The sequence below is a fragment of the Juglans microcarpa x Juglans regia genome, chromosome 2S, assembly GCF_004785595.1.
Source record: "Juglans microcarpa x Juglans regia isolate MS1-56 chromosome 2S, Jm3101_v1.0, whole genome shotgun sequence".
Classification (NCBI taxonomy): domain Eukaryota; kingdom Viridiplantae; phylum Streptophyta; class Magnoliopsida; order Fagales; family Juglandaceae; genus Juglans; species Juglans microcarpa x Juglans regia.
In genome coordinates, this window is record NC_054597.1 from 13,641,786 (window position 1) to 13,654,673 (window position 12,888).

The 12,888-nt window shown below is 35.1% G+C and overlaps 2 protein-coding genes across 5 annotated transcripts; one reads left to right on the plus strand and one right to left on the minus strand.

Moving 5' to 3' along the window:
- Positions 1–1,260: 1,260 nt before the first annotated feature.
- Positions 1,261–6,823, plus strand: LOC121253301. Of its 4 annotated transcripts, none has more exons than XM_041153330.1 (2): positions 1,261–2,784; positions 6,567–6,823. In XM_041153330.1, exon 1 carries the CDS (start codon positions 1,399–1,401, stop codon positions 2,770–2,772), a length of 1,374 nt encoding a protein of 457 aa, XP_041009264.1. In that variant the 5' UTR covers positions 1,261–1,398; the 3' UTR covers positions 2,773–2,784; positions 6,567–6,823. The 4 variants fall into 4 exon arrangements, with proteins under 4 accessions (XP_041009264.1, XP_041009266.1, XP_041009265.1 ...); XM_041153332.1 differs by lacking the exon at positions 6,567–6,823 and adding an exon at positions 5,380–5,580; XM_041153331.1 differs by lacking the exon at positions 6,567–6,823 and adding an exon at positions 5,416–5,580.
- On the minus strand, positions 5,759–8,095 carry LOC121253302 (external alternative NAD(P)H-ubiquinone oxidoreductase B2, mitochondrial-like). The gene is made up of 6 exons (XM_041153335.1): positions 7,989–8,095; positions 7,790–7,894; positions 7,064–7,333; positions 6,853–6,974; positions 6,045–6,164; positions 5,759–5,964 (listed from the first exon to the last, which is right to left on the minus strand). The coding sequence occupies exons 1-6, from the start codon at positions 8,055–8,057 to the stop codon at positions 5,871–5,873; spliced, it is 780 nt and encodes a 259-aa protein (XP_041009269.1). The 5' UTR covers positions 8,058–8,095; the 3' UTR covers positions 5,759–5,870.
- Positions 8,096–12,888: the final 4,793 nt, after the last annotated feature.

Consider the following 12,888-nt stretch of genomic DNA (forward strand, 5'->3'; position numbering starts at 1 on the left):
GTGTAATACACGCCTTATGGGCTTGTGAGTTAGTGCAAGATGTATGGGGAATTTGTTCTAGGAGTCTAGAGAAAGTGCAAGTCAGTTTCCAAACATTCAAAGATTTAGTGAGTCACCTTCTTTCAGTATTAAGTGAGGAAGACTTAGAACTTTTTGCTATCACTGTACATCTAGTGTGGAAGAGAAGAAATGGGCTTGTGTTTGAAGAGAAATTTGAGGACCCTTACAAGCTAGTACACAATAGCCACCAGATGCTTAGAGACTTCAAGGCAGCTACTGAATGCTGCTCTTCCAGACAAACAGAGAGGCCTCAAGTTGCTAATTGGATTCCCCCACCTGTGAATGGTTTTAAGGCCAACTGGAATGCAGCTGTAGATAGAGTAAGGTGCAGAGTTGGAATAGGGGTGGTGATGAGGCACTGGGAAGGTAAAGTGATTGCAACTCTGAGATCTCAAAGGAATCTGCTCCATGATGCAAAACTGGCTAAGGCAGTGGCTGCACTCAAAGCTGTAATTCTTTGCAAACACCTACATCTACAAAATCTTATCCTTGAAGGGGATGCACTCACTGTGATCCAAGACATCAATAGAGAGACAAGGGACTGGAGCACTACAGGCTTGATTATCCAAGATATCAAAACAGAAATCAAGAATATTCCAACTCGATCGTTTCAACATGTCTCTAGAATTTCTAATAGTATTGCCCATTATTTAGCAAAGGATGTTGTAAAACTCTTTGAGGAGAGCATTTCCTTGGAGGGAGTCCCTCCTTGTATCCAACATTTGCTATATTAAAGAGGAACAAGTTTGATTACTCAAAAAAAAAAAAAAAAAAAACCAAAAACAAAAACTGAGATATCAGCACATATATGACTATATAAGTAAAATTGTAATTATAAATAAAATTTTCTTTCCCATTTTAACAGCTTTCCTGCTCAAACAAAAAATCTAAAAAGAAAAGTAAACATTGTGATAAATTATGAAGTTGTTTGTTATTTTAATTTTCAACCAATCTTGCCATTGATCGGGTTGAAGCCCAAACGTAGACCCGAAACTGGCCCAAATCAACACGGCGGACGAACATCGAGACGCTCCCCCATGGGACCCTATGGCCCATTTTACATTATCCTAACCGGAGCGTCTATAGGGGCGGTTATAACATCCAACGGCTAAGATTGCACCTCCGAAGCCACTACTCCCCCTCTAGGCTCCAACGGTCATAAAATCTCCCCCTTTTAATTTTTGAGCAACGGTCAAAAAATCTCAAAATACAAAAGAAATTGGTTAACTAAGAGTAACCACCCACTAAATCACAAGCCAAAACACTCCCTAAAACAATCAATCTCTCTTGCTCTGAAATCCCATTGGTCTCCAAGAATTCCAGCCCCAACAAGCAAAAATGAGTACTCTCTACCCAGATGCAATTAACGTCCAGGAGCTCCAGATATGGAACAATGCCGCTTTTGACAACGAAGAATCCGATGAATCGGACCCCGTTAAAGCCTCTTGGTCTGATATGCACGCCGTGAACCGGTCTGAGTCTCTTGAATCCGATTGCGGCAAAGAAAATCTGATCCCTTTGGTGGTAAAATCCCCTGTATCCGAAAAATCTCCGGTACCCATTAAGCCACTTCTCCCGAGTAGGAACTTGCCATTGAAGATTCTTCTTGAAACTCCGGCGGTTCCAAAGAAGGGGTACAAAGCAATAGAGGAAAACAAAAGAGTCCGTGAGGATAAAGTTATTGATTCGGAGATCGAGAGTATTGAAAAGGAGATTAGTCAGTTATCATTGAGACTCGAAGCGCTTCGATTCGAAAAGGCCGAGCGGAATGCGATGAGTACAGTCGAAAGGCGGGGAAGGATTGTTCCGGCTAAGTTTATGGAGCCGAAACAGGGTGTGGAGAATTCTGATTTGAACAGAAAGATCGAAGAACCTTTAACCTCAAGCGCAAAGCCAAAGATTAACCGTAGGGGTGTAAGTTTGGGTCCCGCGGAGATATTCGCCGGAGCCAGACCTCGACAGCCAGGCAAGCCTGAAATCACGCCGGTCCAACCGATTCAGAGTCGCCGGAAATCATGCTTTTGGAAACTTCAAGACATTGATGAGTTGAAAGCGGCAAAAGAAAGGGGTAAGAGTCTGAGTGTTAGCCCGAAATCGCGGAAAACTTTGTCGAAGTTTCAAGCTCCAAAGCAGGCAGCAACCACAGTCGGGTCTAAAAGGCCTCTCAAGAAAGAAGATCGGTTTCTCGCATTAATTCAGCCAAAGAAGCTGTTCAAGGATGGAGAAAAGTCGCTGACCGCAAAGAAACCATTGAAGTCTGGTAGGGTGGTGGCGAGCCGATATACCCAGATTTCCAATCAGACAAATGGGAATTCGAGACTGAGCGATGGGAGGAAGCGGTCTTTACCGGAGGATGATAATGAGCATGGTAACAGGTGTGACCGAAGGCGCACTTCATCGGTGGGAAAATTACATGGGAATCAGGGAACGGACAGTCGGTTGAAGAAACTTTGGGAGATTCCGAGTGAGATACTGGTGTACAAGGGTGAGGAAGATGAGTCTTTAGAGTCAATTGCTGAGATGGGTGGAGTGCTTCCGAAAATTAGGACAGTCCGGTGTGTGAAGGACACTCCGAGAGACTCGGGACCAGCCAAAAGAGTGGCTGAATTGATTGGGAGAAGGTCGTATTTTTGCAATGCTGAGGGGGCGGAGCCTTCAGTTTGTCAGGCTTTGAATTTTGAGGGAGATGCACAAGAAGAATTAATTGGATAACAGGAAAGCAAGGTGATTGTTCTTTCTTCATTACAGCTTTATTGTTGTGAGCCATAACTCTTGTTATGGGGTAAGCAAGCTAATGTTTTCTATGGATAGGTTGTAAGTCTATAGTTTAGAGTTTTCTTGATCGCTTATGCAAGAACTAAGCTTTTCTCTTGCTTGATGAAATACGTGCTTTGAGTTAATGAAAATGAGTGGTTTCCTATTTGATATTGTTGGGAGAAATCTAAATAGCGAAAATAATTATCTCCCACTTTTTGTGAATCTGTTAGGAAGTAATTGAATAGAGAGCAATATAAAGCAAAATCACACACACACACACACACACACACACAGAGCCCTTCGATGCAAAGGGAAAAAACCACGAGACCAGTTAAAACTTCCACTATCGACAATAATGTGTACACAAATGTTCTCTCTATATAGCACTAGAGGCATACAATCATCAATGATCTCAAGAAAAACACTTTCTTGGCAACCAAACAGTGTGATTAGAAGATATCTCACCAAGAGATGCGTTACGGTTCACGACCTCGAACACCAGAACTACTGCTCCAAATCGAATCTCCACCGTTCATATTGTAGAGCCTTGAGTCTTGAACGTGTCTGCAAAATTTCAGCTCAATCGAACCACAGACATCGCTGATAAGAGTGTTTGATTTAAGCTGGACGAGCTCCCCTGTTTTTGGCGGTCTCTTCCTCTACCCAATCTCTCACACGGTTTCTCTCTCTTTTCTTCATTTCTAACTCAGAAGCAGCACTTACGTTTAAAATCTAATTAAGCTGGGTTTAAACCCCCTCTCCATGTGGGCTTACTGATCCCCCACATGGGCCATCCTCCATATAGGAGGGAACCCAACACAACTGATATTTCATGTGCTTCAGAAGGTAATGAATGTTATCTTTCTGTAGTAATAAATGCTTATAAAAAAAAATCTTTCTGTAGTTATAAATGAGAACCATCCAGTTGGCTTTCTGTAGTTATAAAGAAAATCACACTGGAACTTCTTCCCTCCGTTTTGAATCACTTACGTTTGTTTCACGTGATATAACGATATTGGGCTTTAGTCATTTGGGAAGGGTTCCTGTAGTTTCATGTTGGCAACTAGCTTAGCGATTTGGTATGTCTCTAGTCTTCCTGAGATGGTTTTTATGGAATGGCACTTTATTATCAAATCTCACATGTCCTCTCCTGGGTCGTGTGGCTCTTGATGAATTGTAAACAATATATACAATTTCATCAACAGCTTACTGCGGAGGAAGAAGAAAAAAGGTGAAGCTATGTGGGATGAGAAAGTGAAGATTGTTTTAGGATTTTTGCATCTTCGTATGCCTTGATTCAGAATAAACTCTTTGAACTACTTATTAAGATTCTGCATTTAGATATCTAAATAAGGGGTTGGGTCTCAAGTCATATAATCTTGTATGTGCATTTGCGGAAACTCCTTGCCGAGGCGTGTGCACCCCCAGGATTAGTCGGGACTTAGTTGTAGAACTCTTGGTGCCAATAAAAGAAACCACTGCATGAGTGGCATATACCTTGAAAAATAGTTGAATGAAAAATGAAAGAGAGAAGAAACCACACCTTCTGTTATCCTTTTTGTGAATATTTCATCCACCTAGGAATCCTGGAGGTGAGAGGATCTTGTCACACCCCGGTGTAGCCCTCACTACTCACTAGTCTAGGATACATCATTCTGCTATTTAAAATTCTTGATCACTCTCCTTCCTTAGACTTGCAATAAGGTTTACCTCCATAATATCAATTCTATGGGAAGTAAAGACATCATATTTCCGTGCTTGATATTTATGAAGCACGTAGCTATCTTGGGGAGTCCTTACACAGTTGTCTCATGACTTGCAAACAACCAGATTGCACTTGCTGCCCTGATCCTGATTACTTATGAATATGTTCTCTTTATTGCTAATATTGATAATGATGATCATGCCATCAACTATTAATTGATCATTTCTTTTAGGATTTACGCATCTCCACATGCCTCGATTCAGAATAATCTCTTTGAACTTTGTTTATAGGATTTTGCATTTAGATGTGGTAACTTGATAAAGAATAGAAGCAAAATTGACATCTTTTTCCCCTAAATAAGGGGTTGGGTTTGAAGTCACGAATTTAATTCTGAATGAGTAGTATTTACCTTGGAAAATAGTTGAAGAAAGCACACCTTCTGTTATTTAATCTGAGGGTAGCATCATTTTTGTTATTTAAGATTCTTGACCACTCTCATTCCTTAGACTTGCAATAAGTTTTTCTGCCTCAATGTCATTTCTGTGGAAAGACATCGTATTTTAGTGCTTGATATTCATGAAGCATGACTAGGTATCTGGGGGAGTATCTCCTTACACAGTTGCCTCAAAACTTTTGCAAAAGATGTCCTCACACATTCTGCACTTGCTGCTCTGAGCCTGATTACTTCTGAATATGTTCTCTTTATTCTTACTCATGATAATGATGATTAAAAAATATTTTCCTTCTTGTGGTGTTTGTTACTCAGGATGGTTTGTTTGCAAGTTCTTCTGGTTGAAATAAGAGAAGAATGTACGTAGTGTCAGCATATTCATAAAATGCTTCTTGTATTCATGTAGGTAAGTAACTTTCGCATTTGTAATTCATGTATACAGAGAGGGAGAGTCCAATTTCATCAAGGACTAAAATGGCATTTGAAGGCAATTGAAATTGAATTGATGCTGATAAAAGTTAGTTGCAGACATGGAATCTATTAAGGCCTCGTTCATGTACAGGAGTATCTCAAGTCATAAAAGTGAAAAACTACTCATTTTATGGCTCTTAAATGGTTTTAATGAAAAAACAAAGCTTCCGTGATCCTATTATAGAAAAACTAATAATTTTGTGCCTCTTAAATATGTTTTGGATTTTTTGTCAAAATCCATAACTGTGATAGTATTTAGAGCACGCACAACTCGCATTGAATTACTGTTAAAGCTCAAAAGCGAAATTGACAGATTCAGAAGAAACTTAGAACTCAAACAAATTCTGAACAAAATATGCATTCATCTGTCTCTATTATAGGAAATATATGGTTGAAAAGAACTTCTATTATAGCATATGCTCCCTTCTAGTCTCGGATTCGGCTCAAGTCCCTTCCAAATATGAATCGCTTTCCCCAGTCAGATATAACCAAAATCCTTGCCCTCCAACTGGCTAGCTTGCTGCAGCATGTTGAGAGAAACATCAGACAGAAATCATAGTGACACTAACAACCGAGCTGAAATTTGTATCAATTAATTACCTGGTATATACTGAATACCAGATCCACCGAGTGCCATGACCAATCCAGACCCAATCTCCAGGACATTGAATTGCTACTTGTTTTCCACCCAGTGGGGCGAATTTCCCCAAGTGATTGTACCTTAAATTAAAACCATAAAAAGAGTTTAGTAACACAGCAAGGAGATTCCGTTCACTACTCATTGTGTAATTAGATACAGAGATGCTGTTTAGTTCCCACTAAAGCATCCAAAGCTACCAACATGTCTGAAAACTATCATCAAAATATCCACGCGTGCAAATCAAGCATGCGCGCGCATATGTAGTTCTACTTGCAAATTGATGTAGAAGACACACCCTATGATGATGTAATTTGCAAAACAAATCATATACTTATTTGGAATTAATTATATTGCTGATGACTCAAAGGAGTAGTAGTAGCAGTCCCAGGGTACACAATATGATTGATTATATGCCTCACCCCTATATATGCTATGAGATAACTCATAAGAAGCCAAAAATAAATTAATATTGTGTTTTGCAGGCAGAAAAGATGTCCAAATGAGACCGAGCTGAGAAAATCAACATTCTTCCTTGGGAAAGCAATGGATTATGGCTAAGAATACATTAACATAAAACTACAAAATGATTAGCCAGATGCTGTTGAAATGCAACTTTAAAATACATTGATGTAAGTAAGTTTAGTAGAAATGTCCTTGTGCCATCATGAGAACCATAATTTACCGCTCTGCATTTTATATTCAGAACCCCAATTTCATTTGAATACCACATTTATTGGCATGTTATAGCTTGCAAACTAAATCTTGTACCTAAAGGGATGAAACCGATGGCGTTCGGATCCCCTAAACCTGAGAGGACCTTCAGGATACTTTTCACACTCCTCCATGCGATTGAAACAGTCAGCAAGATATTCTCCTTGTTGACCTGCTACCTAGAATACACCAAGCACACAAGAAGGTAAAAAGCAAGTATTAGTCAGAGGTCAAATAGATTGTTATGCAAAGGAATTTAATCCGGTACCTGAGCTGTTGCAGGAAGATTTATTATCTGAGAATCCACTTCAGAAAGAGCTGATTTAAACTTTTCAATTTCAATGGCTGCCTGGTTTTGGGCATTCTCTTGAGAATTCTTCAGTAAGGCAGAAAAGTTTCCCACTTTTCTCCTCTTAAGATGAAGCTTCACTTGAGGGTACCTCTCCAGGATATCATCAACAATTTCTTGAAAGTCCTTCAGATTTAGAGTACCAGATTTATTCTTGTCTGCCTTATTGAATATGAAGGCAATATCTTCCTGATAACAAGTTGGAAATTTAAAAAAATAAAAAGGTCTGAGAAACAGAAAATTATATCTAATAGAATCAAATCAAGATAAACACACGTCTTCTCTCTGTCGATAATAAGCCATTAGTTCTTGAAAACTTGTGTGTAAACTTGAAATGATATAGAAAAAAGAGAGAAGATATTTGCAACCGTGAATTGTCCAACCGTCGTGTAATCACTTTGAAAAAAGTGAATAAAACATGAGACTCACATGAAAAAAAAATTAATTTTTTAATAGTAGACCCCACTCTTTTTCAAAATGATTACGTGGTATTTACGCACTTCACGGTTATACGTAGAATTACTCGAATTGCACACTGCTGATTACTTTCTCTGGACAAAATTTGACAAGGGAAAATGCACAATTTCAAGTGCTTTGTATATTAACACACACAGATAAATCAGGCTGCGGGTGTCGATACCATACCATGACTTGGCATTGATTTACTGTAGCACAGTCACCCAAGGCATAGACATTCTCACATCCTCCCACCCCCAGCCATTCATCAGTAGCAAAAGCATGCCTGTTAGCCTGTCCTCAAATGAATAGAAATTTGAAAAAAACTTTTGAGTAGTGGATCTCACATAGTTACCAGAACGCTATGTTTGAAACTAGTGTCGTTTACCTGACCAATCTGCTTCATGAAAGCCATGATTTCAGGACGGGTCCCATTGCCAGTTGCCCAGACAACCATTCCATAAGGTATATTTGAAACTTCACCAGTTTTTCTTTCTTTAGCAGTGGTGTTACCATATGCTCCACTCTTCTTACCGTTAGACGTGCCGTTTAGTGGTTTTTTTTATTTTATATTTTTTTAATATATTTAAATTTTTTTAAAAAATAAAAAAAAATACATTAATACATTTAAAATCAGTTCCTTAACCACTAAATAAAAAAAAAAAAATTTGAGCAACAATCAAATTGAGCAATCATAGTAGGACGGCATAGTAGACTTTCTCTTATCAGTAACTTGTACAACCATTGATCCTGTTTTCACATGAATACTATCTCTTTAGAACTTCTCTTCAGTAAAAGCAGTAATTTTCTTGTCATACCTGTAGTAACATTAGCGGCATCTGAAAACATGACAATACAATCAAACATGCTTAAACATGTTTAAACAGTGCCTTACGTGTTTAAAATATGATCTGCTGCTTCGATGAGTGTGATTTTTACGTAGTTGTTGATGTGAGGGTATAACTTGAGTAAATCTTCGTGGATGAAGTCATGAAGCTCTGCAGCAAACTCCACACCTGCAGGACCACCACCAACCACCACAAAATGTAGAATCCTCTTCCTCTCTTCTTCACTTGGACTAGGAAGGCTTGCCCTTTCAAAACTATCAAGCACCGATTTACAGATTCTCTGAGCATCTTCTACTTCCTAAAGAGAGAGAGAGAAAAAACACATTGTTTTCGTTATAACATAAATTATCTCAACTCATCTCATTTCATCATTATAACTTTTTCAAATTCTCACATAAAATATAATAAATAATTTAATTTTTTCAAATCTCAATTCAACTTTTTCAAATCTCAAAACAATAATAATATTAAAAAATAATATTCTAATAATATTTTATTCAATTTTTAATTTTTATCTAAAACTATCTTATTTCATTTCGCTATTCAAACAGGGCTTAGAAGAACTTTTATGTAATGCAAATTAGCTTCAACCCCAGGGGTGTTGACTGTGTTTACACGAGCTCCCATGGCTATCACCAGGTAGTCGTAGTCTAAAGCAAATTCTTCCTTCCCGGCCACATTTGTGTTCTTACTAAATTTACAATAGACTTTCTTTTTCGCTGGATCAATCTTGTAACAATTAGCTTCTTCGAAGTGGACATCATAGCTTTTCTACAGCCGTGTGAGAGAATGAAAGAATTGAGTAATCTAAAGTCTCTTCATTCATGAATCTGGAAGATGAAGTTGGCATGCATGATAGTTTTTCTTATTCTAGATCATACATAATCGTGCTGCTTTGAGCACTGAATATTATCAAAGTCTGGTAGTACGGATGACATGATACTCCCATTCTATCGTAGGATAGGATGCCATATTATTAAAATTATTTAGCATTAATTTTTAATGACATGTCGTCTTATAATTGGGTAGGAGTACTTACCATGTGTCTGTATTTCAAGACTACCTAACCATTTGAATTTGCCCATATATATATATATATATATATATATATATATATATATACTATAAGAAAAGAATAGTATTTTTGACCGATTATTTACGGTGATAATGACTATTTACAATGATAATGACATTTGCAGTAAAGTGTAGTATTGCCAAATTTCATACTTAAATTGACGTTTTATTATCTGCAAACGTTCGGCCACTTGATTTTGTTAGTATTGGTGTTTTACGGTAGTTTTTCCTACTTATTGCGGCAAAATTTGTCGCGGCAAAAAACTGAAATCATTGTAGTGTATTCGGATTCTTCAAATCCAACAAGTGATAACAAAGCCTCCTTATTAGATCGTTGAGGACATACAGTCTCGTATTTTGAAAACTATGGCATCTTTTGTTTGTAAATATGGTTTCTTTTGTTTGTAAATACAGTTTTGTATTTGTGAGGTTTGGAGCACTCAAAATTATTTTTGATTCGGTTTTGAGTGTTTGGGGTGACCAGAAAGCTGTTCTCAGTTTGCTGCGGTGGTCAGCGATTTGTAGTTCATTGGATCTCTCCAAAACCTTCGCTTGTGGTGGCCAAAGTCTTTTTTTTTTTTTTTTTCTCATTTTTCTTTTTATATTAAAAAGTGACTAATGGAGGAACAAGTGGATGCCATAACTGTCCTCCTTAGCATCCTCGCAGCGAGATCTACCTGAAGGTAGGATCAGGTCGATCGGAATATTGGCCTGTATAGTGAACACACACTGGCTAATTTTCTGCTACAATAAATCAAGTCATGGTTTTCTAATTCGTGTAGGTTTTTTTCTTTGAATTGGACTTGAACCTTTACATAAGATATGGGCTTGTTGCTAGGATTGCATAAGAACCAAGTCGAGCCAAATTTGAACAAGGGCATTTAAACTCGATTAGCATGTTTACTCGTTGGAACTCGACTCGAACTCGAATAAGACTCAATATCCTTATTCGAACTCAACTTTAACCATTTATGTTGTTTGAATTCGGTTTGGGTTCAACTAAAAATAAACAAATGACTCAAATTCGAATAGCTCGAACTCGATTTTTTTTTCTTAATTCTAATTCTTAACTTTCGAATAATATAAAAAATTTTAAAATTATACAAAAAATTCTAACCATTTAACTATTCAACCAAATAGTTTTGATTAAAAAGATCTTATGATATAACCTTTTATAAAACAAATTAACTTTTAGTTATAAATTTAAAAAAATAATACATAATATAAATGTATTAAACTAAACCATTTAATTTATAGATATCATAATAAATGAAAAGTTCTAGTTGTATAATATATTATTATTAAATAAAATTTATGAATATATTATAGCTTACATTATTAAATATTATTTTTATTAGTGTATTACAAGCATATGATATAAGCATATAATTATAACATCTAAGTTCATCTACATATATTACACTATAAAAATATAATAATATGCAACTATAAATAATAAGTAATAGTTATAACTTACAATATGTGTTCTCATTTATTTAATATAATGAAAACCATATGGTGTATAAGATTAATGATATGATTCCTTAATTAAAGGAAATACCATGAACTTATGTTATGATGTGCATTATATGTACAAATTATAGTTAATCAATTATAGTTAATTTGGTAATTGTTCCAAGTAAATGTGTCTTCACACATTCATTTATTACTATATCAATATGCTATAATCTATCTAACAATTAAAAAAGTAATATATAACATTAATGTTATATTACATAATACATAATTATCCTAAACACACTTTGGGAACCTAATAAATATATTAAATAAGGTAAACTATATATATATATTAATAATATATAACTAAGTACAAAAAATACAACTAATATGTAATAAATATAACACATACATATATAAAACATATTACGAGCTTCAAAATAGGGGTGAGCACCGACATAGTCGGAGATGGATTCCCCTAAATCCGACTCCGACTTTGACTTTGTTAGAGTTCAAAATCTAACTTTGACTCTAACTCTGACTTGTGTAGACTCCGATCTGACTTCGACTTGTTAGAGCGGAGTCGAATTTGGGCTTTCAGCTTTGGATTTTTTTTTACCTTTATATTTAGTCCATTTAAAAAAATTATGGGCTTTTAAATTTCAATTTTTACAAAAAATTAAAAACTAAAACTAAATCAATCATTGCTAATTTACTTTTATACTAATATCTAACTTATTTTTATACTAGACTTATACTGTAGTGTCTAATTACATGTTATCATACTATAGTATTACATATTATTTTTAGTGTCTAATTACATGTTATTATACTATAGTATTACATTTTATTATATTATATTAATGTCTCACTTATTTATAATTTATTTCTACACTAGACTTATTTCTAGTGTCTAATTACATGTTATTATACTTCAGTAAATTATTATTATGTGCTATTAACTTATTATACTACACTTATTTAAATACTTATGTCTAACTTATTTCTATACTTGATTATGTATGGTAGTAATACTATGATGTTTACTTATACTAAACTATCGTTAGTATATTTATATTATAGTAAAGTATATTATTTTATAATAATTAGCTCATACTAATATATTATTGAATTTAACTATATAAGTTATTATGTAATTATATTTATTATGTAATTATATAACTATACTAGTATATAATATATATAGATAATATATATTTTTATAACATATGTACAATATCGGAGTCGGAACATAAAGTCAGAATCGGCTCAGATCAGAGCCGGAGTCAATCTAGCAACACGACCGACTCCAACTCCAACTGAAAAATTAAAAATAAATCAAACTCCGACTCCGTTGGAGCGGATAGAGGTGTACAGTTTTCGGTCTAGACTAGAAAAATCGACTGGACCAGACCGAAATCTGTACTGGTCGATTTCGGTCCCACAAATTATGGATCCAAGAAACTCGGTCCGGTCCCAGGGTCTATAAATTTTGGACCAAACCAAACAATATATGTATATTTAAAATATTTTTAATAATTTAATATATTATTTTTATATAGCAAGTATATAAGTTAATAATGTAATTTTTATCTAATTTATTATAATTAACCATATAAATATTAAAAAATATATTCTAGCAATTAATAATAAGTCATAAATCATGTGATAATTTATGTTATTATATGTAAATAGTTAATAAAAAATACATTCATACATATTCTACTATTTACACTTAATTAAAGTAATTAGGTAATTTTTTTTAAATACCTAAGTTGCAAGTAAGTATGATAATTTATATACAATGAAATTATTTGATATTCATTAGTCATATATAAAATTTATTACATTATTAATAATTATACATGCTAAAGAGTAAAGTCTAAAATAGTAAGTAGTAACTATTAA